Below are 26,423 nucleotides of genomic sequence, written 5' to 3'. Positions count from 1 at the left end.
TAATGGAGATTTATGGCCAAAGTTAAATGAAAATGCCTCAAAAATGACCGAATAAAACAAAAAATGCTCTTATGAGTTGAAACAGGCAAAAAATGCAAGAAAATTCCCTAACAAATATGTCTTAAAACACTCAGTTTATCACAGAACATATAAATACTAAAGCAGCTATGTTCCTGGCTTATTGAAAAAAAATGCAATTTCATCAAAATCCTAGCCCTAGTTATTAGGCTATTCTTTTTAAAACTATATACATCAGTCACTTTATTTATTATTATTTAGGATATTTCCGCATTATAATACAATATAATATCCCAATATAAAATATACACACACTTTGGCATCTAAATTAGTGAATTTAATTTGTTTAGTTAGTTTACTTGAAAATCATCTCGAAATGTTCCAAGCCAGCCGTTACAAAATGACTAGCTATTGTGTTATCTATACCATGCGAGGGAGGTTGTTCGGTTATCGGTTAACCGGTTATTTTAAAATGAATTTAACTTTAAGTAAGTTAACCGGTCAAAAATAACAGATTATTATCCGGTTATCATATTTTTAACCATTTAAATATACCAGATTAGTCAGAAAAATGATATGAGAGATTATTTCCAATAGAAATCAAAGAACAATTTTCAATCAAGTATAAACCAACCATAAGATAGTTAAAGGAACACTATTAGATGCTGAAGATCATCAATGACGTCCGTAAACAAAATACAACAATAATAATAAGAGGTTATGAAATTGCATCTACTTGATTATTTCACTCACATTAGGGTTATACATAAGAAAAGTAAAAAGTAACACAAGATGCATAATTTTTACAATTATAACCTTGATTATGATACTTTTCGACGTTCTGCCTATTCTCCTATAACCAATAAATACTGAAGTCAAAGTTTCTCGCCATATGGACAGATGACATCTACGACAATATCCATCCCTAAAGTCCACTTGTGACAGTGATCACTATTGGGAAGCTAGATACCTAATGGAACAATGTTATAAAAATTTCAATAACCAATGCCATTAGAAAAAAAATGTCTCGCCATTTGAAATGTTCCAATACCCGCAGAAATAATATAAGTCAATCAGATAAAGTCAGCGACTAAGATAAGGTTTAGGCATATATGTATTACTGACATTGATTCGAAGTCACATTTCATCTTTCCATCTATGGACATAGAAGTAAGTAATGTAGGAACCCATATCCCGCCTAGGAATGACCCACGAGACAATTTGTATACAGGGTTGATTATATAAAGTACAAAATAATAAAAAGAAAATATGTCCGATTGTCATTAAATTAGAGATAAACTTAAAATACATTTGATTCGATATATGTTTTAAAAAATAACCGGTCATTCGGTTATTGAGGAAAATAACTAGTTATCAGGTTAAGCGAGCAAGCAAAACCGTATAAAATAACCGGATATTTTTGCTCATCCCTAGCGTGGATTCGAGGAAGTGTTGTCAGAAGTGAAGCGAACTTAAGTGATAGAAAGTCACTAAATTTAAGCAGGTGATCAGGTAATGGAGGGAAAAAGTTGAAGTTGCAAAATTCAGTATCTTAAGTTAACATTGAACCGACTATAGAGCCAGATCCCACCCGCAGATGAGTAGCCTGATAAGCCCAGGAGCCAGGAACCCCGGGTTCTTCTTAGCAGCACCTATTTATTTCCAATATTGCTGTATGTGGTACCTACCAATCAACTGTGAAATAAAAGAACGGGTGACTTATATTGGCTTCTGATTGTTTTAATGTAAAATAAAAAAAACACTAAAATTTTGGAAGTAGAGCAGCTGTGACAAATATTACGACAGTAAGAGTATTATTACACGAACTATTTATTACGGTTCCTTCATGCATAATTCCGGAATTCAGGCATCACAGAATAACTTATACAGCGGTTGTGCACTGTTTATTCTGGTACCCGTCTACTTAATTAATAATAGGTATGTCCGACCAATGCCGGAATTTTCACATTTCAACCTAATTATTTAACGATTGAAGATGGGTGATGGAAGAAAGATGAAAAGAAAATTGTAAAATTGAAGAAAACGTGAAAAAATATACCAACTTTAATGTTCACTGTTTACGACATTTAAAATTATTGTAAAATTCATCAGTTTCTTTATTCGCTAAATACATAGGCCTATGTTATAAAATCCATTATCACAAACAATTAGCATTAAATTCAAAGAATAAACTTATCAAGCAACGTAATTATGTTGTATTTGCTGAACTTTCACAAAGGTTAAAATTACTGTCTGCTTGCTGAGGGGATACGATCAAGATATTGTTGTTTGCCGAGATTACCTCGTCATCTTCTCAAGCTAACACTTCGCGTTATTCAACTGCTACGGTTTTAGAGGCTTTTACCCTTTTGTGGTTTTACGTATATGGGCGTTCCTGGCTGGGAACTGTTCTGGGGACGAATGGGGTTACCTGATATTCACCGAACCTTAGTAAAGTCAGCTGGTGTGAGTTGGGAATATGCCTAACTGGGAAATAAGCGGAATAGATTTACTAAGTTGCAACGCGGCGCTGGATCGTAGTGATCCTCCCCCACAATAAAAAAACTAACTTTATCTCTACAAAAAGAAAACAGTACAAAACAGAATTACAGATCAAGTGGCAAGTTAGAATGATTCCTTTGCCAAGTACGTAATTCCTTATCTGTTTACACTAAACCTTCCTATATAGAGGTTGTGGAAAAGGAGAAATACAGTATGCGGCTAAACAAACAATACTGAAATTATCGCTCATCTTCTATCCACGTTTCCCTAGCAACCGAGTATTTATTAATTGTATAATCACGGCCGACTTGATGTGCTCGCTTCGCTTCTCCTTTACCGGCCTTGACAATTCATTTTGATCCCTGTGTTTAACCCTCAAACGGAGTTGTGACTGTTTCATGACATAAGTGGAGTTGTGGGGTCAAAAACGATACCACTACAAAATGAGGTAAAATATCAATTTTGTTTACTTTTTAAGATAATGTAATAGGAATTTCAATTATTATTATGTTTGTTTACATAATTTAAGGACATATAACTAATATGAGTACAATATAATTATTAGTAATTTGTGCAAAACTTTGAAAAACAATAGATCATAACATAATATAACACCGAAAGTTTGTACGACAATTTTGAGTTAATTTAAAATTATTGTAAAAGATAAAGTTCCATTTTATCATATTTTCTTCATAACGATCACATTAAAATGTAGTAATCACAATAAAAATGTCAGTCTGGTTGCATACTTTGCTGTCAAACTGGATTTCCTTTATTCTCCACACTCTCTACATGTAACTGATCGGCAAGCTGGCAAACTGGACGGTCGCAACTAACACAGTACTGGTTTGTCTTCTTCTCTTTTGAACGAGGACACAGCGCGCAACGTTTTCTTTTCAATTTCTCGCGTGTTCCTTCAATCTTTGTCAGAGGTTCCTTCAAAATCCTGGAAACAATCATTCTGAGTTCTTTTGGGAGTCGGTCATTTACAAGCCTTTCATGTAGGTATGGCTCTGTAAGTTGTCTTCCTAGCGTTTTCAGGAATTCAAAGCGGGAAATGGGTATATAGTCTTTGAATGATGTCTGTAATATATAAGAATTGACACCAGTAATATTCAGAATTGCATAGAAAATAGCCAGAGGTCATGTCCGGGTTCGTCTGCTGCTACTATATGTAATACACTTTTGGTCAGGGCTATCTACTCTCCCTTTTGTTCTATTATAGGAGGAAATAATTTCAGGCTTGCCTGTCTCAGGATCTGTATCTCCTGAATGATGCATGCTAGAGAGCAAAATAACAGACTTTCCTTTCTTAGGCACGTGGGAAATTAATGTGCGGTCATTTTGGAAACCATATTCAGTTGAGCCTACTTTACGTTTCCTGTCTGCCTGAAATTCTTGTGGAATGTCTTTCTTGTTTTTCCGCATCGTCCCTACATAAGTTAGTTTACGGTCTTTGAGTGCGGAAACTAACGCCATGGAAGTGAAGTAATTGTCAGCTGTAACATTTGTTACTTCCACAAATAGGCTTCACTAATCTCAGTATTGATTGTGTTGGTTTCTGCAGCGTTTTTTCTTGTGCTGTCAGACCTATCCCATCACTGTCTTTCCCACCATATATATGCATTCAAGAGATAATTAGTGTTAGCATCAGACAAAATCATAATTTTCAGCCCATATTTCTCCGGCTTACTAGCCATGTAAACCCTAAATTTGCAGCGGCCACGGAAACTACTAGCATCTCATCTCATCTACACAGGCATAAAAACATATATTATATCAAGCCTGAGAGTTTTCAACCATTTTGTGAAAAATATACGACACTGCTGCACATGGATCAATTTCCTTCCTTGTTGCTCGTGTTGCAAAATCATAAAAAAGCAAGCAATGTATCAAAATGTATGTTCGCCTGACAGAAAGAATGGCACGGAAAATATCCCTTCCAGTACCATCAGTTGCAAACATGGACTCGAGACTTTCATGGTTTGATTTGAAAACTGCTGTGTAATACAGGAACCCGAAAAGTGCCCTCAGCTCTACTGCATTAGTGTCTCTCAGTTCTGTACGAGATGTATCAGAAAAATTTGCGCTGTAGGAAATAATTTTCTCATTTGTGTGTATAACAATTTCTGTAATCATGTCCTCTGTGAATAAACATTCTCATGCCTGTAAAGGATTGCACGAATTCCCTAAATTTTTAGCTTTTCCTTTCAGTGTAGGAACTTTCATTACAATATTGTGTGCTGGTGTTCTTCTGTTTCTATTAGGTTCGATAGCCGACCATTTGCATGCATTCTTACCGTAGAAATTCAATGAATCATCATTTGGTTGGTTTACATCTTCATCCACTCCATTTGAATCGTAATCTTGTTCTGAATCCGTGTCATGTGCGGAATTATAGTCCGGATCATTTTAGTCCTCACATCCACTCGCATCACTGCCGTCACTTTCATCTACAACACTGTTTACAAAGCGTGGGAAACCCGAATCGAGAACTGATACACTTTTACGCGCATTAATAGCCATACTCCATTATGAAAACTCGTTGGTTGTACATTGACAAGGTGCAGATACACAACTGAAGTTGTGGGGTCGAAAAGGATACCACTCAATATTTTAGCTATTACTGGAAATAAATAACGGTACCTGCTGGTCAACGACACAGCCAATGAATTAAGCTTGACAAAAGGAAAAGGTACACAGAAGATTAAGAGAAAGAATGCAACGGTTAAGGAATTTCAGGGGTATACAATTTGCCTGGTATCGAAAACGACCCCACAACTCCGTTTGAGGGTTAAGCTGTAATCGAGAAAATATGAAATTCCCGCCAGATGGCACTGAATCCCAAGGTTCATTGAGGAATGTGTGTTTGGTTTCTTGTACGATTATAATTAGTAATATTGCGCTTCTTTCTACTGGTATGTGAGTTTATTGTGATATGATTAAAAATGACGTATTGTTGTGTACTATTGTGTACTTCGAATAGAAAAAAAGAGTGAAGGAGCAATATCATTCCACGAATTTCCGAGTGACAGGGAAAGATGATTATATTTCGTGACAATAATATTGCACGAAATGGAAATATAAAAATTGGAGTTGTATCCTTCGAAGAGGTGGAAAAATTCAAATATTTTATTTTACTTTAGTAGGTTATTTTATGACGCTTTATCAACATCTTAGGCTATTTAACGTCTGAATGAGATGAAGGTGATAATGCCGGTGAAGTGAGTCCAAGGTCCAACACCGAAAGTTACCCAGCATTTGCTCATATTGGGTTGAGGGAAAACTCCGGAAAAAACCTCAACCAGGTAACTTGCCCCGACCGGGAATCGAACCCGGGTCATCTGGTTTCGCGGATAGACGCGCTAACCGTTACTCCACAGGTGTGGACAAAAATTCAAATATCTTGGAGCAATAGTGACAAATATAAATGACACTCAGGAGAAAATTAAACGCAGAATAAATATGGGAATGCCTCTTATTATTCGGTTGAGAAGCTTTGGTCATCTAGTCTGCTGTCAAAAGATCGGAAAGTTAGAATCTACAAAAACAGTTATAGGGTAAACTAGGGTCTGTTGGACAGTCGGATATGTTGGACACTTTGTACTTTAACGTGTTACCACGCCACTTGTGGGCACCACATTCTGCTATAAGTCAATGACGGAAATTGCCCCACTCGTGGCTACTTTCGTCATTGACTTCTAGCTGAATGTGGTGCCCACAAGTGGCGTGGTAACACGTTAAAGTACGGAGTGTCCAACATGCCCGACTGTCCAACAAACCCTAGTTTACCCTATTACCGGTTGTTCTGTATGGTTGTGAAACTTGGACTCTCATTTTGAGAGAGGAACAGACATTACGGGTGTTTCAAAATAAGATTCTTAGAAAAATATTTGGGGCTAATAGCGATGGAATTAGGGGAGAATGGAGAAAGTTACATAACGCAGAACTGCACGCATTGTATTCTTCACCTGACATAATTAGGAACATTAAATCCAGACGTTTGAGATGGACAGGGCATGTAGTATGTATGGGCGAAATCAGATATGCATATAGAGTGTTAGTTGGGAGGCCAGAGGAAATAAGAGCTTTGGGGAGGCCGAGACGTAGATGGGAGGATAATATTAAAATGGATTTGAGGGCGGTGGGATATGATGATAGGGACTGGATTCATTTTGAACAGGATAGGGATCAATGGCGGGCTTATGTGAGGGCAGCAATGAACCTCCGTGTTCCTTAAAAGCCATAAGTAAGTAAGTAAGGGAAAGATGCGAAAATGGCTTAAAGTGATTTCACGCCGAGACTTTGTTCCTAAAGCAACTACCCATCTTCAGTCGTTTGTAGTTTACATTTCAGGGAAGAATATTATTCTAATAATGGGAAATTTAGACTATTAAAACCAAATGCTGTGCCAATAATATTCCCTCATTATCCTAGGTATAAGTGACAGATATCAGAAGACCATGACGAACAGTTACTAAAACTGATCTGCCTGCACCCAAGAAACGCAAATCTTTTAGTAATATTGGTTTTTCACTATTCGAACAAGATGTGCCGAGTGCCTCAGCATCAGTTAATGACATTCCCTTCTTGCCAGTTGAAAATGACTATAAAGCGATGCAAACAGACGTTGTCAACTTTGTGGAGCTATAAAAGAAATAATTAACAGATTGCATGTGAAAATTACACAACTTAATCAGGTGTTACAAGAGGAGCAAGATGAGATAACGAAAACAACCGAAAAACTCCAATTGAAAGAGATCCGTTACATAAAGAACAAGAAAATGTATGGAAAGAGGCTGGTGAAGGCAGTATTCAAGCAAAACTGATTCTAGATCAGCTGCTTAATCATCGAAAGAGAATAACAAACAAGAATATATTAGAAAATTTGTGTTCAGAAATTGAGCCGTTACTGTGGAGATGCCCTCTCTTGCAATGCCAATTTGTGATGAAGACGGCCAAAACGGACTTGCTAATATTACTGTGAAATTTGTTAGGCCGCTTCTAGATAACATTGCAGCAGCTTTAACTGAAAACCTTGTTCCTTCGAAGAATGCGGCTTATAATCCACTGAGTCGCAAAATCTTGAAACTATGATTCTTGAATCTTCAATATCAAGTGGAATGTATCAGTGCAGTGAGTGAAATTATAAAACTCAGCACAAGTTATGGTAAATAATTACCCAAGAGACTATTTTGAAACATCGCAGTTTAGCCTAGGGGTGCTACTCAGCGAATGAACTACAAAATTACGCCTCTGTCATCATGTTACTTAAACTGAACAGGTTACTATGTGGTACCTTTCCTGCTTTTAAACTCACGCTTTTACCATAATTAACAGAACTAAACATAATAATACTTATTATTTTCTTATTTAATATTTATAAGTGTTATTATTACTCTTTAATCATTTATTTTAATTCATATTATACATCCACGTAACTGGTTATTGTATGAAAACTGCATCATTGTGCTGATACCAAATTGTACTTTCTTGTCTCGTGGTACCGATTTCGGTGCAGTTTCTACTGATACGCAGTTTCTTTTATACAACATTGGCCACCAGTTCTTGAAATCCAAGACGTCCTCTGTTTGGATTTCACATACCTCAAACTTCGCAGATGCGCTACTTTGTATGATCAGTTCAGTTATTTCATGCACAGAGTACAATCGATCATACCTTCTAAGGAGGCGTTTGATTGTAACAAAATCTCTGTCGCAGAGCAGAAAAGAATGACCTCTGACAGGAAAGAATTGCTCGATTCTTTTAAATCGACAGGCGTCTGTTAAAAATAAGAGCAGTCTTGCTAAGGTATGGTTCTTATTCTGCCCTGCACAGTTGTCGGAAAACAAATGTAGCTCTGTAATTTCAGAAGGAATGTCTTGCAGGTAATTATACAGAAAAGAACACACCTCATTACATCCTTTCTTGGCAATACCGTCATGATAAATGTATATTCTAGCTTTATTTTTCTTAATGTCATGAATGCAAAATACGTTAACAGTCAGCTGTCGCAAGTAAAATGTTTCCTGGACAGGGATAACTGGTAAATAAATATTTTGCATAAAATCTATTGCAAGAAATAATACATGGGGTTGATCTTTCATAAGAGTTTCCTCTTCAAGTTTGTTATAGAATTTCCTAGCCTTTCGTTTGTGCACTATTATCTCAGCCAATGTGCACCTTTTTGCCTTATCATTAATATGGGGATGTCGAAGCTTAGCTTTTAATTCTTCACAAACACAGCATACATCAATTTGAGGTCGTCCAAATGACAAGGAGTAGGGGAAAGGAGGGTTGTACCGCTCAGAGGGCAATCGCGCTCATGCTAATATATCTGCTTGGTTTAAATTTTGAAGAGCTCAGGAGATGATGCTATTTTGCGGACACTGTACTAAATGCATAGTAGTTGAATGGTTACCGTGGGAAGAAACATTTCGTTGTTGTGAGCGAGAATATTTTTGTTAGTACTTTGTTATAAGAACACGTATATTTCAAACTGAGGGTATGTGAACAAATATCCTTTCACATTATTACCAATTAATATGTTTATGTAGGGGATAAAGTCAGCTTAACATTGATATATTTATAAACATCTGTAATAAGCTTCTTTCGTCGGTACATGTTAAGAACTTTAATATTGCTACGGAGGGTTGTGGCGCTCAAGTGAGCGGTATTACCCTCCAGCTGAGGTTACTTCCTTGCAGAAAACAGTCCATTTAAGCCTATATTCTTATATTACTGCAATAAAATGTTACTTAAAGCATACAATATGTTAAATATTATTATGCTTTCTATTTTAACAACGTGCGATGTCTCTATTTATTCTATTATTAATTTTATTAATTTCGTAATTCGACTATTAACAGATGCCGAAAAAAAGGGAAAGGTGTACAAATAAGGCAGCATGGACAATGGAGACCATGAAAACAGCTTTCAGAGTAGTTTCTTCAGGGACATCAATTCGACAAGCACCTCGGCAATTCAATATCCCTTTCAGCACACTTAAGGACAGAGTGAAAGCGGGAAAGCATTATGCCACCTCTTTAGGTGCAAAATGTGCTTTCAGTGAGGAACAAGAAAATGAAACTGAAGAGTGTGTTTTGACGATTTCTAGATTATACTTTGGTATTACAGCTTCCGAACTCAAAAAGATAGTTTTTGAATATGCAGAAAAACATGAAATTAAAACAACTTTTCCAGAGACAAAAGGGAAGCTGAAAAAGATTGGTTTTACGGTTTCCTAAGACGGCATCCAAAATTGAGCTTAAGGAACCTGAAGCAAAAAGCGTTAACCATATTCTGGCATTTAATAAGGATGAAATTCAACGAGTCTATAGCAATCTTGAGTCACTGTTTTCAAAATTCAACTTTCCAGCTACGAGGATCTACAATGTAGACGAGACGGAGGTCTCAACTGCCCATACTCCTTCGCGCATTATTGCATCTAAAGGGACGAAACAAGTTGGCGCCATTACCAGCTGGGAGAGGGGCAAGAATATTACGGTCCGCTGTGCAGTTAGTGCTGCAGGACACTACATTCCCACGATGTTTATCTTCCCTCGCAAACGAATGTCACCTCAGCTACAGTGTGATGGACCTGCAGGAGCACTGTACAAGTGCTCTAAAAATGGGTGGATGACGTCTGAACTTTTCACAGTCTGGTTACAACACTTTGCAAAGGAAACCAGTGCTTCCATCGATAACCCTGTTCTCCTTATAATGGACAACCACAGCAGTCACACATCACTTTCTTCATATTCCTTTTGGAAAGAGAAAGCCATCCACATCATTTCAATACCTCCCATAGATTGCACCCCCTTGACCTCACCTTCTGTGGAGCATTAAAATCAGCGTTCAACAAAGAATGCAAAACTTTCTTGAATACTCATGCAGCCCAAAAAAATCACTCCATACGACATTGCAAAGCTTTTCAATCAAGCATATGGTAGAGTTTCTTCTGTGGAAAAAGCGACTAATGGATTCAAAAGAAGTGGCATTTGGCCCTTGAACCCAAATGTTTACTCAGATGAAGATTTTATGGCTGCAATGAATTTGAGCCCACCAAGTGAAGGTTCAGTTCTTTCATTGATTGACGACGAAAGTAAGATTGAAGGAACAAGTCAGCAACTAGTATCAACCAGTGTGAAGCCAATATGTCACAATAATTTACCCACAATAACTTCTAAACAGCCGACGACCTCTCAAGAAATTCCATCGCATCCTTCTGCATTAGAAACAAATCAAAATAGAAAATCAATACCAATCACCCAAATATCACCTATTCCTGGCCCCTCAAAAACCACCAGTAAAAGAAGATCCGGGAAAACCAAACAGCATACTGAGATACTTACAGCATCACCGATGAAGGAATAACTAGAAGTCTTAGAGAAGCGTAGAGCCGACAAACGTAAGACTAAGAAGTCTGAAAAACCAAAATCAACCATTCTTCCTTTATCAAAGATCAGGGCAAAGAAAATTTAAAACCCAAAAAGAAAGTTATTCGAAAGTACATCAGAAGGTGAACTGGATGAAGATGATTTGTGTGACGATGATGAATTAGACGACATTAATCCAAACACACTTCTTCAGGAAGTGGAAGAGATTTGCGCTGTGTGTGGAGAATTCGGTAAAGATGGTGAAGTGTGGTTTCGGTGTACTGTATGTGCAAACTGGACACATAAGGAATGCAGTGGGGTTGATCGATCACATAATTATAAATGCGATCACTGCACCTAAATACGCGTGAATGTTATTTACTATGTTGAGCGCCATTGCCCTACAGTGTCGGGCAATACCGCTCATTACTCATTTTCATTGTTTTACTAATAGTTCCCTAAATACAATACTTTCTTAAGCAAAACTATTTCAGATGTAAAGAAAACTAGTTCAAGTCTGCATTTTGTGAGTGAAGTATTAAGATTGACCATTGTTTCGAAAACAAATAATGGTTTTCCTTAGGTGAGCGCCAATACCCTTCCTTCCCCTAATTCCCATTAAAAAAAACAAAGCAAAAGTCTGGTAGCTACACTTAATATCAGGATGTTTCTCTTTGAACATTTTATATATTAACTTTATATTTAGCCTAGCATCTAAATACTTTGTTACTCTCCCAGAATAGTGGCTTTCTTTTGCTGGGTAGCTTTATATGTGATTTCTGATATTTTGTCTTATTTCGGGGGACAAAGCATTTACATTGGGATTTTTCCCTCTGTTATCGTGTGGACTCTCACCCAATATAGCTAGTTTTTGCAGTCGTTTCACTCTCTTGTCAGTTATGGCTAGGAGAGCAGAAATGCTTTGTAACATACCTCTCTTTTGTTATTACCCACAATTTCGTGGTAAGTAAACACTTTGTCGACTTGAATTTCATGTTGTCGATCTGCATCCTCTTTCCTAGGTCGACGTCGCTGGACATCATGTATATCTATTAGTGACTGGATATAAATATCTTGTTCGTCCTTACTGGTCAGGTTATGAAGTCTTACTAAAATATCTTCCTGTTCATCTGCATCAATTCCTTGAAAACACTTCAACGTCTTGCATCTGAAAACACAAAAAAGTCCAATCTAGAAATCTATTTGGACAGTTAACAATATTATATATATTATGTATTACATATCCTTATTATTAGTATTTAATAAACTATGAGTAACATCCAATATTGTTAAAAATTACCTGCAATCAGATCCTGTAGTTTTAGCTGGTACGAGTTTTCCTTTGTAGTCGACATGTTCTTGACCTTTTAGCTTTGCCGTTTTTTAAATATTTCTCTTCCACGTCGAAGGGTTACTTTTCCTTTTCTTCTCTTGTCTACTTTCTTCTTGATCTGATTCAAAGGATTCTTTCATCTTCTTCAAATTGTGTAGGAAATAATAATACTAAAAATATAACCTCGCGAAAGGATATGATAGGTCTACAATGTATCCTATATATCATCTATACAATGGCCAACACCTTCCTAGGACTTATGAATCCAAATATCTTGGAGTTATTTTCGATAGTAAGTTAACATGGAGCAACCATTTGAAATACATTTCTGAAAAAGCTCGTAAAAGATTCTCCCTTCTAAAAAGACTAGCAGGAAAGAAATGGGGATGCTCTTGGAATACTTTGAACACTACATACAAAATGTTTATACAGCCAGTGCTGACATACTGCGGAGAAATTTTAATTACTTCACCTTTCATAAACGAAATAGAATATGTTCAAAACCAAGCTCTCAGACTCATTACTCATTAGATTCTATGAGATTCTATGAGATTCCTCACTAATATTAACAGCATCAAAATGACAATAGAAGAAAAAGCACTGATTCAATATGAAAAACTTATTAGATTACTAGGAAACAATTGGCATTCATACAGTCCTCTCTGTAGATTGAAAACTCAAAAAAGTTTCATATCCATTGTTCAAGAATTAAAACAGAAAATCAATATCCCGAATTTAAAAGAAAACCTAGAAATTAAACCAAACCCTTTAACTCTATTAAATATGGGATATAATCTAAATTTAACAGAAGAAATGCTGAAATCAGAAGTAAACACTGAAATACTAAAACAATTGTCTTTAGAGACAATTAATATTAGATACCCTCCACAAAACTGGCTTCATTTATACACTGACGGATCCTTGATCTCCAGAGAAAAAGATGCCGGTGCAGGTGTTACGTGCTGTCTCTTCTCACTTTATAGATCTCTTGGGTATGGAAGAACAAAAAGGTTTCATGGAGAAATCATTGCAATAAGTGAAAGTCTCAGGAATCTTCTATGCCACATCTGTAAATTTAAAAATGCAGTTATATTGTCAGATTCCAAAGCAGCTATTCTATCAATAGTCTCTAAACACACACCTTCATCTCAAACAGCAGAAATAACTAAAATGCTCTCTCAATTAATATCAGTCAATAAAAGAATTGTATTCCAATGGATACCATCCCATTATGGAATCCTGGGAAACGAGAATGCGGATGCTTTAGCAAAGGAGGGCAGCACTGCTACTTACAGACCTGTTACTAAATCTACGTATTACTCTGTAAAAAGATTTATTAAATATACATACTTAGACTTCAACAAACAAAATTTGATAACACAATCCCAAGGGAAAAAATGGAACTCTCTGCATCATAATCCACAGTTAATTCCCGATTTACCACGAAAATCGTCTGTAGCTGCATTTCATTTAGATTGGCAACAGGCCATGATTGTTTGGCCAAACACCTGCATAGAATTGGAATATATCAGTCCCCTAACTGCCCATTGTGCAACTTAAACCAAGAAATGGATTCGGAACACCTCAAAATCTGTGCTTCAGTGGCTGGTCATGATAATATCTTTAAAAAATATTGGAGTGCAAGAGGTCAAATGACTTTATTGTCAAACGCCTGGCATTAGAAAACAACAACATATATCATCTATTTCCCTCCAATTTATTGAATTTTACAGGTTAGCCAATACACTTTCCACATTGAAATTAACAGAATTTCCCTGTGAGGGTTCAAACATATGAAACAACAGTATTTCATCGATAAAAATATTATTATTATTATTATTATTATTATTATTATTATTATTATTATATTATCATCTTTGCACAGATGCAGATTCATAGCAAGAAGGGTTTCAGTCCAGGACTGAATTCCTTTCTGCATAGAACTCTGACACTGACGCTTCAGTTTCTATCTTTCCAAGCACAGGACTGAATACCTTTTTGCACAGGTCGATGGAGCTATCCATAAAGATATGATTTGCATCGAAATCTCATTTTTCCAAATTTGTGACTGAAGCCCTTTCTGCATGGGGCGATTCCTAATGAAAGTGAACACTCGCAACAATGCTTCCTTTACTCTTCCCACTTAGTAAAAAACAGAGTTCAGAATCGTCATATCGGAACATATTGATCAGTTTTAGTGTGTATGTTTGAGTGGGTGATAGTGCGACTCTTTTATCGAAAGTTCTTTATTTAGATTTTATCATGGACAAATTTCACTGAGGAACAAAAAATATATTTTTTTTTTGTCTCAGAAAGAAAAATATTTGATTCTGATAGCATTTTTTCTCGTGAATTCAAATATGATACCAGTTTTTCCCCATCACGCAAGGTTTCTGACAGACAGGTGTTTTTAATTTCAAACACTTTAATATTTTCTACATTCTTAACTACATAATATTCAAACTTTCTGACTCACCTAGAAAATAAGAAATGACAATTTTCTGCTATATTTCACATGTGGAGCATCCCTCTTGATGGCCCAACAATAATCGGCCAGCATATTAGGATTCGATATGACAGCATCTCTTTTCCATAGCTGAAATCTCCTGATGAAAATGTTCCCCGTGCTCATCGCTCACTGCGCCAAGATTTTCCGGGAAGAAATCTAGGTGCGAGTGCAGGAAGTGTACGTAATAAGGACATATTACAACCCAAATGTTTATAAGATGTTATAAGATATTTGACAATATCACGGTAATTTTCCGCCTTTCGATTTTCCAAAAAACTGTAACGAAGAATGTTTGAGAAGCTGCTTTCTCCAGTGGATTCAATAGTTCTAAAACTTTTCATCATGCATTAGTGATCGTATTTGTGGCCCTACAATATTCCTTCTTTAATATTTGCTTCACTAATTTTAGGAAACTTCTGTTTTAAGTACATGAAACCAGGAGTATTGTCCATGGCTTTGACGAAATTCCCCATTAATCCTAATTTGATATGTAACGGAGGTATACACATTTTTAGGATTACACAATGCGTGATGTTTCACATTTTTCTGTCCAGGAACGAATGATTCGCATTTAGGCCATTCTTTTCTAATGTAAAGGTTTTTCCTGTCCCTACTATTCCAGTGACACAAAAAGCAACAGTACTTTATGTAACCAAGCTGCAGACCAAGAACAAGTGCAATTACCTTCATATCACCACAAATATTGCATTCAACCACTGCATATTGAAGCTTTTCCAATATAAATTTAAAGTTTTCATATGTTTCTTTCATACTAGCAGAGTGAGCCACAGGTACTAATGAGAATTTATTACCATTATGCAGAAGCACAGCTTTTAAACTAACTTTAGAGGAATCAATGAACAAGCGCCATTCTGTTAGGTTATGTTTAATACCAAATATCTCCATAAGAGAAGAATTGTCATTACTAAACACTAAGCCATTTTCTTCAGAAAAATAATATTTAAATTGAGAATGACGATTACGATACATACATATCTTTGTATTCTTTTGAAGAAGATTCCATTTTTTTAACCGGGAAACAAGCATTTCAGACTGTGTTTTGGGTAACTTTAAATCACGTATGAGATCGTTAAGATCTTCTTGAGTCAATAAATGAAGCTCAGATGAATAGCTTTGTTCAAAAGTTGCATCACCAAACTCTGTTCCTTTTTCTTCCTTACTTCCATCAGAATCTCAGCTCTCTTCATCTAATGTCACATGTTCTGGAGGCTTTGGTATGGGCAATTCTTCGCAGTGTGGAACTGGTCTCATTGCAGATTGCAAGTTAGGGTGCACCACTATGTATTTTGATTCTGACGTAATCCCTTTAATGTTTGTTAAGCAGAAATAACAGTCGGAGGAGTGATCTTTGGGTTCCCTCCACATCATAGGGATAGCAAATGGCATGTGACGTGTGCCAATCTTCCATGCAGTGAGAAGCCTAGAACACGAAAAACAACAGATATGTGGGGCCCAGGCCCTTGTTTGGTCCTCCACTTTACACACAAAATAAAGTCCATAACACTTTTTCACTAATGTAGTAAGGTTTCGCCTTTGGGACTTGAGCGTCACTTCACCACATATATAACAAAAGTTGTTAGGATTATTTAAACAAACTCTAGGCATTTTGTAACTAACGACTAATTAAAAGAAAGAAATTTGTAAATATGTAATACACAATAAATGAGAAACACAAAGCACTCACAATGACGTGTTTACTGGTTCACTGCTATCTCACAACTGACATCGTTCTGATGAATGCATGCTACACTAGTTCACGTTTGTGCATGTCTGTACATGTCTGTGGATGCGTATTCAGCAGGCGGTGGCCTGTACATGTCTCTATATGTCTGAACCTGTACAACAGTAGCACCGGTACCATTGGTTCCATCATGTTTATAATTCTTTAGGAGCTTTTATTTGACAATAGACAAATTGACGAAAAAAGGTTTATTTTACAAAATTGAAGTTGAATAAAAAACTGTTGGTGATGGAGAAATAATTATTCCGAATACATATTTGAAAACACGATTAAAAACTGCATTAAGTACATCTATTGGCACTTGTGAAACAAAAATCATGTTGACCAGTGGTTCGATAGAGATAATTTGAATTAAGTTCTGGTTTAGATGACAACAGTGCTAACTCAAGTAATGCGGGCGAAAATTTCCTTCAGAATTCACAAAAACTTACTACGTTTCGAAAATATAGTGATGAATACTTGTAATATGGTTTTACTTGGCGTGGAGATGAATATAAACAAAATCCCTAGTGTCATATATGCGGAAATGTTTTGTGAAATCAGTCGATGGTCTTTTTGGATTTATGCGGGATGTCAGTATCCCACAATTATTGCAAAGAGGGCCATGAACAACGCCATACTTGTGTGAATCAGCATTTTCTATCATGAAAATAGTGAAATCTAAACACAGGAACAGACTGCTGCATCTTGAAGATGACTTACATGTTGGCCTGTCAATCATAAATCTACGTATAGAGAAACTCTGTGCAACCCCCCAAGTGCAAACTTCACATTAATTTAAATAGACGAGTTTCTAAAAACAATAATAAAAATCTTTTATCGGACATCCAGCATAGATAGTTTGGGATTTTTGACACATAACTTTGCTTTTTTTCTAATGTCACTCAAGTTGCTGGCTGCTTTTTTTAGAAATTCCGATTGCGTGTTAACATCGATCTGTCTAAAACACTGGATAACCGACATTACAAAAAAGTTGCTATCAGTGGTTTTTTTTCTGGCGGAACGCGCTGGAACGGCGTTCCGCCACCTCTTAGTTGCATTCTTCATCATGTAACCGAAATATAAGGAGTCCATAATCGTATCTATCTTTAAGAAGGGGACAAGGCTAACTGTAGTAACTTTCGAGGAATATCGCTTTTGTTGACGTCGTACAAAATTTTGTCCAATATTCTTTTGAGAAGATTAACTCCATATGTAGATGAAATTACTGGGGATCATCAGTGTGGGTTAGGCGTAATAGATCAACTATTGATCTGATATCTTGTATTCGACAGATGATGGAGAAAAAATGGAAGTATAAGGGTACGGTGCATCAATTACTTATAGATTTAAAAAAGGCATAGCCTATGACTCGGTTAAGAGAGAAGTTTCACAAGATATTCTTATTGAATTTTGTATTCCCAAGAAACTAGTTCTATTAATTAAAATGTGTCTCAGTGAAACGTACAGCAGAGTTTGAACAGGTCAGTTTCTGTCAGATGAGTCTCCAATTCACTGTGGGCTAAAGCAAGGAGGTGCACTATCACCTTTACTTTTTAACTTTGCTCTAGAGTATGGCATTAGGAAAGTCCTGGATAACAGAAAGGGTTTGGAATTGAACGGGTTACATCAGCTGTTTGTCTATGCGCATGGCGTGAATATATTAGGTAAAAATCCACAAACGATTAGGGAAAACATGGGAATTTTACCGGAAGCAAGTAAAGAGATAGGTTTGGAAGTAAATCCCGAAAATACAAAGTACCTATATGATTATGTCTCCTGACGAGAATATTGTACGAAATGGAAATATAAAAATTGGAAATTTATTCTTCGAAGAGGTGAAAAATTCAAATACTTTGGAGCAACAGTAACAAATATAAATGATACCCGGGAGGAAATTAAACACTGAATAAATATGGGAAATGCCTGCCATTATTCGGTTGAGAAGCTTTTATCATCCAGTCTGCTGTCAAAAAATCTGAAAGTTAGAATTTATAACACAGTTATATTACCGGTTGTTCTTTATGGTTGTGAAACTTGGACTCTCATTTTGAGAGAGGAACATAGGTTAAGGGTGTTTGAGAATAAGGTGCTTAGGAAAATATTTGGGACTAAGAGGGATTAGGCCTAAGTTACAGGAGAATGGAGAAAGTTACACAACACAGAACTGCATGCATTGTATTCTTCACCTGACATAATTAGGAACATTAAATCCAGACGTTTGAGATGGCCAGGGCATATAGCACGTATGGGCGAATCCAGAAATGCATATAGAGTGTTAGTTGGGAGGCCGGAGGGAATAAGACCTTTAGGGAGGCCGACACGTAGATGGGAAGATAATATTAAAATGGATTTGAGACAGGTGGGATATGATGATAGAGAATGGATTAATCTTGCTCAGAATAGAGACCAATGGCGGGCTTATGTGAGGGCGGCAATGAACCTTCGGGTTTCTTAAAAGCCATTAAGTAAGTAAGTAAGTAACCGGAATATGTGTGAATAACTATGTATTTAATATAATTTTTCTTTGAATTTCGCTTAGACCTTGAAAGTCTTAGTTGGACGGAAAGGTGATTAAAAACGACGAAATTCCCGCGCAGTGAACAGTAATCATCTCGCCGTCCGCTACAAAATACTCTGCACGGAGTTCCACCACCTTTTTCTCCACAAGAAAGCACGGTTATAATTATTAATTATTATTAGTATTAATTATTATTATTATTATTACTATTATTATTATTACTATTATTATTAAAAGCAAATAAGTGTGTCGCGACATCGTGGGCGTTCAGTAAAGTGTGTCGTCAGTCAAAATAGGTTGGGAACCACTGTGTTAAACTGTCATATTATAAAATAAATAAATACTTTGTTACTAGGGAAACATGGACAGCAGCCGTGCGATAATTTAAGCATTGTTTGTTTTGACCCATACTATATTATTGCGGGGTTAGAGAACCATGTCAGATTCTGAAGTTACACGAATATATTCTTCTAGGCATGCTTGCTTTATTCCCTTATTATTATAACATGTCAAAAGGTCAAACATAAATTCACTGTCATCAACTCATCAGCGTTCCAAATGTGAAACAACGTCCAAATGACCTTCTCAAGAATTCAACTGAAGTTAAGAGGTCTGTACACTGGAAATCATAACTATACTCATTTATTTTCGCGTGTAAGGCTCAAGCGCTAGGCATACCGGGTTTGATCCCGGTCAAGTCGTAACGGAATTGGTGGTAGACAAAGCAGACGTTTCAGAGGGTTTTTCTCGGGGTATTCCCGTTTTCCTCTTTCATTACGCTAACAATTTCCACATTCGCATCATCTCATCTATCATCCGCAATAGTTAACAATAGGCTGGAGTGAAGTCTTGGGGGTAGTACGGGCTCCCAATGCTGACATAGGAAGGGCTTGAGACACCGGGCGGGCCCTGGAGCTTGTCAGGCTACTCGTCCGAGGCTGGATCTTGACTCTATAGGGGTTGGGGCAACATGACCCACCTCTCAGCATCAGATTAAAAAATTTCCACACAGGCAAATGTCTGACTAGACAATCATAGCATATAGCCTATAGGGCGCACAATGAGCCAAAGCGTGCCTAAATGCCAGGATCCGCCGGTGTCCGGCCTCAAAATGCGAAACATTATATTTATTTAACGTGATTTTCAGCTAAGAGATTATTAAAAAAAATTTGAATATGATAATTATGATTATAATGTTTTGCATAACGTCCATCTTAAATTAAGTAAACTATTTCGAGATGATAAAATAATAATATTGCAATTATAATTAATTATTTATCGTTCCCCTTGTACTAAATTGACAGTTCAGAGACGATAAGATAATTATTGTAATTGTTATTATTTATTTACATCTCCTCTGAACTACTGCCACTGCTATTATTACATCCACTACTACTACTAATCCTTGGCACTACAGTCTAGTCCTGGTACACATAGCCTACACTTAACAGAACTCCTGTGACTTCAGTTTAGCAGGGCGACTTTCCTGCTACTTCGGAACAGGACACTTCTAACTACCATCGGACAAACAACAGTATCATGTTTCGAACACATGATCAAATAAGGGTACGGCATTAATTTATTTAGAGACAGTATGAATCGTTTTAGGCTATTTAACTGCAATTGTAAACTTGTAATTAAGACCTCATTTATACTAAGAGTCTATTCAATTTAAATTGTAATTGAGAAGTGTTTCTGGAAAACGGTACAAGTGTCAAATAATCAATTTTTCAGGAAATTAAAAAAAAAAAAAAAAACATTATGGAAAAATACACTATTTGAGCAACTATTTTAACTAAATGTGAATTCTTGACACTTGTGATTTTTTCTGTATTATTAGCAACAAAACATAACGTTTTCAATGGAAAAACAGAATTGAGACTTATCATTTCTCATGAACATCCCTCAACTATAATACTAATCTTGTATTTAAAGCTTTATTTAAATTAAATTCACTATTAAATTACAATGGTTATTGTTTATTCAAGGTCTCTTGAATCTTGTGACACTATTTAACTGTACTTTAATTCTGTCTTTAATGTGCTCAAGTAATTGTATTTTTGCATTAATTTCAGTTTAAACTACACAGACTATTCAACTGTAAAACAATTGTATTTCTTTACTTAACGTCCCCTTTAATATTCCACGTCCATTCAATGGTAACATTGTAGTTCTTTATTTAGAGCCTCATTGCAACTACGGAGACTATTCAATTGTAATAAATTTGTAATTCCTTATTTAACGCCCCTGAATATCCTGAATCTATTAAATTGTAATACTGTAGTTCTGTAATAATTAGTGCTTCATTTATACAGAGAACATTCAATTGCAATAATATTGTAATTCTTTATTTTACGTCCTCTTTAATATTGAGTCTAATCAATTGTGATATTGTAGTTTTGTATTTAAGGACTTATTTAAACTACAGAGAATATTCGATTGGAATAATATTGTAGTTATTTAATTAATGCCCCCTTGAATATCCAAGGAGTCATTTAAAATCAAAGACTTAACGTCCCTTGAATATTCTGAGTCCATTGAATTGTGATATTGTAGTTGTATATTTAAGGCCTATTTAAATAATAGAGACTTTACAATTTATATTTCTTACGTCTTTCTCTCTCTTTTTATTAATCTCAGCATTCATTGTGAATATTAATTCATTTCCGCACAATAACTCTCACCTGCAATACAGAATAACCAATTCGCTTACTCAACAGTGACAAAACACCAATTTAAGAGAAAAAATTCGAATGTCTTGACTTAACATTTCAGTGTTGCCACATGCTGAAAAGTTATATTTAGTTATGAAACGATCTAAGTCAGTGGCTCTCAACCTTTTTCAATGACATAGGCCTACCACTATTTTCAATTTAGGACATTAGCTGTAGGCCTACCACTAACCAAATTTACAATGGCAAAACGTCAAGTGTCGCTCTCAGGATCATAATATATGTTTATCCGGGTTAGTTTGATAACGGATACTTATCTATCTTCATATCACCATGGTAATGGCATTCATAATCATTTTACGTAACGCACTCAGTCAACGCTCGTATCATGAACGCATTCAACGAATTATTAAATAAACGCGGATAAAATATTGTATGCAGGTAGTGGGATGAACATAATTACATGTAATTACAGAAATAGGCTTACGCCTCGTTCTTGCAAAACACATTCGAGTAGTAATGATGCTCATATCCCACTAGTTGCATAAATAACTCTTCTATGCTCCAATAACAATAATTTATTGCTTTATTTAGTCGTGTTTAATTTTAAAAAGTTACTGTTTGAATGTATCTAAAGCAGTGTTCCATAAAATATATATAAAACGGCTATATACAGCTCTTACCAAAAGTTTAAGGACACCCCTCTATAAGTGATGTGTCACTCTTGTCCTTATACTTATGTGAAATTTCCTGATGTTTTATATCTATTTACTTGGTTATTTAACGTCGCTGTATCAACTGAGAGGTTATTTAGCGCGGTGAAATTGGTGATAGCGAGATGGCATTTGGCTGAGGATGAGGTCGAGGATTCGGTTTAGATTACCTGACATTTGCCTTACGGTTGGGAAAAACCTCGGAAAAACCCAACCAGGTAATCAGCCCAAGCGGGAATCGAACCCGCGCCCTAGCGGAACTCTGGATCGGCAGGCAAGCGCCTTAACCGAATGAGCTACACCGGTGGCTTCCTGTTGTTTATACAGGGACCAAATGTCTGTAAAAGGTGAAGGTTTAGTGCAAACCCAATCTGTCTATCTTCCAAACTATGGATTATATAACAATTTTTCTTTAATGAAAACGTATTCAAAAATTACATATTTTATAGGAAAAACAATAATTACTCCAGAATTGGTTGACTTAGATCAGTGAATTTTGGAATAGAGTCACACATATCTGAAAGATTTCTTGTACAATTATTGCTTCTTGTTTAAAAACGTTTGTGACAATTCGTACAGGCATTGCATTCCAGATTGTTTTCTTTCTCTTTAGGAAAAATTGTTATTTCTAAAATTCTCTTGAGCTTCAAATTTGCGGCAAATGGACCCGGGTCCGCCACTGCCATTTGCATAATAATATTGGGAGTTTGTAACATTGATTAATAAGCTTATTCCCTCCATTTTTAGTAATCAGCTGTGGAGTTTGTTACAAGTGTGGAAAGGTTAGATTTCTTCCTTGAAAAAAAAAATTGAAAATAGGTCGAAATTCAGTGAGTGTGGACGTGAAGTTGCAGGTTATCGGGTTGTGGAAGAATGGAGATAATATCCAAATCAATTTCAAAATTTATTGATCTAACTCAATTAATTAATTAATTGTTTTCTACAAAATATTTAATTTTTCAACAAGTTTCATAACAGACAATTTGTTATATATCCACAATTTGGAAGATAGATTGGATTTGCAGTAAAAACTTGACTTTTCACATGCATTTGGTCTCTGTATGAACATCAGGATGTTTCACATAATTAAGGACAAGAGTGAAACATAACTTATGGAGATGAGTTCTTATACTTTCGATAAGAGCTGTATGTTTATAGTTTATGATAATTTATATTTTTCTTTCACACTTTAAGTAGCACCCAGCCGTGGCTCACGTGCCACCAGTGGTACGCGTACAGGTTGAGAACTTCTGATCTAAGGCATTGACTTAGTTCCTTTCAAAATCAAACGATAAATCATAGGTTATAATACTAAGTATTAGAGTGCGATACTTAGTTCTCTTCATATCTAAATTAATGTATCTACACCAGAGTCCTACAGGCTTGGCCACCGCTCAGCACTGCCAGTCCTAATGCGTAAGCAGCGCAGCCCACCCAAGACCAACACTTCTTGGCGCGGCCGCCTCCTAGCCCATTGCACTGGGATTCGCAGCCCACCTTAGTCCACCGCACCGCTCAGCACTGCACTGCACTGCACTGACGTCATCCCACCAGTCGATTGCATTGTACTGCTTTCCCGCTTGCCCGCATTGGTTGTGCTTTTGCTTGGCGTGTGGCATGAGCATACCGGACACATTAAAAAAATGAAATTATTTTCCACTGCTGTCGAACACAGGTATAAAACTGTCCCTATGGTACATTTTTAAATTTCCATCTGACTCTGTATTTTTACACTCTTTAGCAGCGATTTTCTCCTTCACTACTTTTTCTCTAGAGAGATCGTATTTTAGGATGTATGCTTTCACGGCTGGTGTCTGTGATGAAGTTTTACCGGACTGAGATGCCGTGGTCTACTGGTAGACTGGTAGACCACGACATCTTAGCCCGGAAAACCTTCATCAAGCTGCTATTACACTATCAAAGTTTTTTGGCAAAGATCTTTTTATAAAATATATATTATACAATATATGACAGTGTAATGGGTTTTCTTTTATAAAAATTCCTTTGATAAAAGATCTTTTATAAAATGTAAGTCCAGCTTGTTAATTTTGATAAAAGATTTCTATATCTTGAAACAAAAATGGCGGAACGCAAATATAACTGGACTGCTGCAACCACAAAAATTCTGTAATCGGAGTATGAAGGAAATGAAATGTAAATAAATAATTTTTATAATATAATATTAATATTATATGGGCGACTCCAGAAATGCATGCAGAGTGTTAGTTGGGAGGCCGGAGGAAAAAATATCTCTAGGGAGGCCGAGACATAGATTTGAGGATAATATTGAAATGGATTTGAGGGAGGTGGGATATGATGATAGAGACAGGATTAATCTTGCACAGGATTTGGACCTATGGTAGGCTTGTATGAGAGCCGTAATGAACCTTCGGGTTCGTTAAAACCATTTGTAAGTAAGTAAGTGATATTTTATAATAATTTGTATAACATTTCAAGTCCTCTCATTGTAGCTCTAACAATAAGTTCTGATGTATACCTCTCTTACTACGTCTTGCAATCCATGGTTTAATCCCTGACGACATATTTTTATTGTGATCAGGAGTTTAACCTAAAGGCGTTTATTTCTCAGTAACATGCATATTATAATAATTGAACTTATTTTAGCTAAACAAGCATAATACTGTTCTTTATTCATGGTGTTATAAACTTAACGCGTAAATATTAGTATAAACAAATCATAAACTTATACATATCAGTATCAACAAATCCATGGAACACATGTTCATTGTTGTGGAACAAGGGTTAGGAGAGGTTTGTTCCTAATTTTAGGTTATGTTTAATAAAATCTTTTTGAAAAGATTTTATGTAGTGTAATAGTGTAGTGTAATCCTATCTTTTATCTTGGCAAAGATCTTTGATGAAATATTTTATCATAATATTCTTTGCCAAAGAGCTTTGATAGTGCAATAGCAGCCTCACAGAGACTGTATTTTCTTTGCGATGCACCATTATTTTGACTTATCTTGAAAAACAGAAATCAAAAACGGAAACTTTTGAAACAGTAGCTGATCGTTGATCGAACCATACACACAAGCACAAACCCAAGCCAACCCAATTCATAAGTAACTGATAGAAGCGAAAACTCGGGCTCGATGCTTTGATACAAACAAATTCACCGCACTAAACCGCTCCACAAGCAGTCCGCCGCGACCCGTGCGATGATGCAGGGTGACGTCAGGAGCTAGTTCCGTGCGATATTGTGTAGGCCAGTGCGGTGCAGTGCCGAAGCAGCCCATGGGCTGGGCCGGTGTGCAGGTCTCTGATCTACACTCAAAGAGCAGTATTCCTTTAAAAACTCATTTTCGCAAAATTAGCGAATTAGGCCCTTTCATAAATAACCAATTCTACTGTAATGCCAGGTTAACAGATCTATTCTGAATTCTGTTTTGCAGCCAGTTATACTGTACCTCCGCATCAATTCTGATATCCAGTTCCGGTATGCGCGCACCGTGGTGACCAGCAGAATCTCCAACCCCGCGAACGCGTCTCAAGAAGTGTCTTTCAGCGCTGTGCTCCCCGACTCTGCTTTCATTTCAGGATTCCACTTGTGAGTATTAACTGTGAGAATATTCATTTCACAAGAGTTCTAAATGAACTTAAGTCTAGATGCGCAATTTTTTAACCGGATGAATATTACTTTAAGTATAATAAATATAATTTTATTTTGATAAAGAAATGTATCCTCTGTGGTCCAAATAGTAACATTTCTAACTACGAACCTAACAGTCTCGAGTTCGATCCTCTGTCAATTATAATTTTACTGAACCTATATATTTTACAGTGGTAACGTATTACTAAAATTACTGTTAAGAGAGGTAATATATTATTGTGTGGAACAGTGGCATAACCAAAAATTTAAGATAGAGCGAACAAGTTTTGGGACAATAACTTGGAAAATATGCCTATACTATGCGCAACACATTTAAAAGACAATAATAATTATTGTCCGAAGACGGGTTTGAAGCCCATAAGTGACATCAATAAGGCATCACTCATGAGGCAACTAAGCCAGTAG

At 36.2% G+C, this 26,423-nt stretch overlaps 1 protein-coding gene across 1 annotated transcript in view; it reads left to right on the top strand.

Moving 5' to 3' along the window:
- The window catches only part of LOC138704992 (inter-alpha-trypsin inhibitor heavy chain H4-like), a 139,943-nt gene that overhangs the window by 11,487 nt on the left and 102,033 nt on the right, over positions 1 to 26,423 (top strand). Inside the window, exon 2 of the mRNA XM_069833509.1 lies at positions 25,801 to 25,955. Within this exon, the coding sequence (XP_069689610.1) occupies positions 25,801 to 25,955 (155 nt within the window). The remainder of the gene's footprint in view (positions 1 to 25,800; positions 25,956 to 26,423) is intronic.

Source organism: Periplaneta americana, chromosome 8 (assembly GCF_040183065.1).
Source record: "Periplaneta americana isolate PAMFEO1 chromosome 8, P.americana_PAMFEO1_priV1, whole genome shotgun sequence".
In the NCBI taxonomy this organism is placed as follows: Eukaryota; Metazoa; Arthropoda; class Insecta; order Blattodea; family Blattidae; genus Periplaneta; species Periplaneta americana.
The sequence above is the reverse complement of the archived record's forward strand: the minus strand, read 5'-3'. Positions and strand labels throughout refer to the sequence as shown.